Raw genomic sequence first — 2,588 nt, 5'->3', positions numbered from 1 at the left:
GAAGAGCGAAACGCCCCCCCAGAAAACCCTGCGGAGAGCCCTAAACCGTTCAGCACAGAATGGCGCTGCGAGGGGAGCGGTGGGAGCAGACGGTGGGGGCACAGCAGGGTGGACCGGCTGTGAGGGGGATGTTCCAGCAGCATGGAAGACGACGAAGGCGTGGGATGAGACGCTGAGAACAACCGCGACACCAAACAACGGGGAAAACCAAAAGTGCCTTTTTGGGTTTATTACTGATCGGGTTACGTCCCTGAGGAGCGGCACGAGCTGGGCAGCTTGCGGCACCACTCAGGGCTACCTGCTGCGAAACAGTCGGAGCCCAACAGCTAAAACGCTATCGCAGCAAGGGTACACAAGGAAGCCAAGAAGAAAGTACATGATTCATCCAGCCCGGGAGCTGCTTTGCGCAGGTACTCCCTGTTTTTCACAAACCCACCGCTGTCCCACCTACTCCAGTGCCCTCCTTGCCCAAATCTCAATGATTCCTTCCCAGAAGGCTCGGCTCCAGAACAACGTCAAACCAACAGTCTGCGTTCTCATGAGTAATGTGCTTTCTACCTTAAATCCAAAATAGTTGTAGGAGAAGTCTCTGTCGTAGATAATGGCAGAATTCAGGCGCTGGGAGGAAACGATACAGAGAAAAAAAATTACATTCACAATCAGATTTTTTGAGCCTCACACTGAGGTGTAACAACGCCGTCGTTGCTTGGCATTCCTGGCCTCAAAGTTCCAGTGAAACAGCTATCAGCTCAGAGGGCATAAAGCAGGGAACAGCACTTAGCTCGAGACAACAAGCGCACAGTTCTAGCAATTTTTTCCCAAGTACAACGCACAATTGTTGGCTGCGTTTCACTGAGGTCTAACTAGATACTAAGAAACACAAGGCAGAATCAAACACAGACGTGATTTCCCCATAAGAACACAGACCTGGGACGACCTGAAATCAGAAACCAAACCTCACCTCTCATTTCTGTGCACACAAAACAGGTTGCTACAGCAAAAGGTACATTTTTCCTCCGATTAACTATGATGATGGCTATGAGGGGATCCAGGAAAACAGATGCTACCATAGAAACATCCTTATGTGGAGGACGCTCCTACAGCCCCTCTTCGAAACTCTCCAGAACAGAGCAGTTATCACCTGCACCGCTTTCTGTCTCGAAGCAGACATAGCTTACTTAAAAATAATAAAAATCAATTATCTGAACTTGTTCACTGAGTCTTTAAAACTCAGGAGTGAACAAAACAAAAAGTTACGTACGTCTTTGTTGGCCAGAACTATGTCGAGAGTTTCTCTGGAGATCATTGGCGAGTGCTTCCCGTTGTGAGGGTTTATGTAGTTGTAGAGATCGTCCATCACATCTGCAGCAGAAAGGGATTCAGAAAGGACACCCCCGGACCCACACACGCGTCGGCTCTCGCTGGCGCTCGAGGGTTTCACAGGCAGGGCTGCCCAGCCTCAAAACAACCCCCTCCAGCTCTGCAAGCACAGCTTTTCTGCTACCTGCTCAGCACTGCTACTTACCTGCTGATGCTAAAAACGTGCTTCTCTTACAATAGGGTTTTTTTTTTACAGAAGTTACAGCACATAATTAACGGGAAAGAAGTGGGCGTAACCTAATTTCAGCCAGTTACATTTTTCATCAATCTATTTATACAGAGGCTTTTCACAAAACAGGCAATTTCACTTTCCCTGTGACACACCTAAAACTCATGGCTTTCATCTCCATGGCATTTTCAGTTAGCCTGGGTACTTGGTAGCTTCTGCTTAAGAAAGAGATTTCCATATTTATACCCTCCAAAACTCCCACTCCCTTTCTGACTAATTGCTCTCCAGGCGCCCCCAGAGAGCCTTACCACTGAACACTTTCTTGGTTTCCTTGTGCAAGTTGGACACCGCGATCCTCGCCGCCAGGATGGCGTAGTCGGGGTGCTTGGTGGTCAGCGTCGCGGCCGTTTCGGCTGCCAGCGTATCCAGCTCCACCGTCGTGACACCGCTGTACAGCCCCTGAATCACCTTCATGGTGATCTGGGCCTGAGAAAGGGAAAAATCGTGAGGTCAGTTACCAGTTGTTGGGGAGAAAACAAAAGAATCCTGACGTTTCAACCATTTACGAAGTCAGAAACGCTTCACTGTAAGCTGCACCATTTCCCCTGAATAGCAAAGCAAATTAAAATACCAGTCAGTCTGAGTGAAGTACTGACTCCTAACGTTTTGAACGCTGGGGCAGAAAGGAGAGCAAGGGGAGAGTGGGGAAAAGCAGAAACTGTCAATACGGCACCAAGAAGAGTTTTCTCTGCAGACGCTTTCCTAAAGGCTAGAATAGAGCAGCAGCAAATCTCATAGGGGAAAAAAGAAGTCAGATTAAAACAGTACTCGCTTGGAAGTTTTGAAACCCCAAATGAAGCTGGGCTTTAAAAATGCCTGATGAGACAGGGAAGTGCCATGCTTCAAGTAATTTCATTAAGAGAGGAAAAAAACCAGCCCTGGAAGGGATACGATGGCTTTTGCTTTACGGCTTACTCCAATCCCTGCCAGCTGGGAACTCTAGTGAGGAAAGCTGGGGGGAAGTGTTGATCTGCTGGAA

At 48.4% G+C, this 2,588-nt stretch overlaps 1 protein-coding gene across 1 annotated transcript in view; it reads right to left on the bottom strand.

The window, feature by feature from the left end:
* RRM1 (ribonucleotide reductase M1) overlaps positions 1 to 2,035 on the bottom strand; it is a gene marked incomplete at both ends in the record, with an annotated part of 13,071 nt that extends 11,036 nt beyond the window's left edge. Inside the window, 3 exons of the mRNA XM_010180204.1 lie at positions 559 to 618; positions 1,262 to 1,362; positions 1,858 to 2,035. Coding sequence (XP_010178506.1) covers positions 559 to 618; positions 1,262 to 1,362; positions 1,858 to 2,035 — 339 coding nt within the window. The remainder of the gene's footprint in view (positions 1 to 558; positions 619 to 1,261; positions 1,363 to 1,857) is intronic.
* Positions 2,036 to 2,588: the final 553 nt, after the last annotated feature.

This window comes from Mesitornis unicolor, unplaced genomic scaffold (assembly GCF_000695765.1).
Source record: "Mesitornis unicolor isolate BGI_N332 unplaced genomic scaffold, ASM69576v1 scaffold7080, whole genome shotgun sequence".
NCBI lineage: Eukaryota > Metazoa > Chordata > Aves > Mesitornithiformes > Mesitornithidae > Mesitornis > Mesitornis unicolor.
Note: the sequence above shows the minus strand (reverse complement) of the source record. Positions and strands in the feature narration are given on the sequence as shown.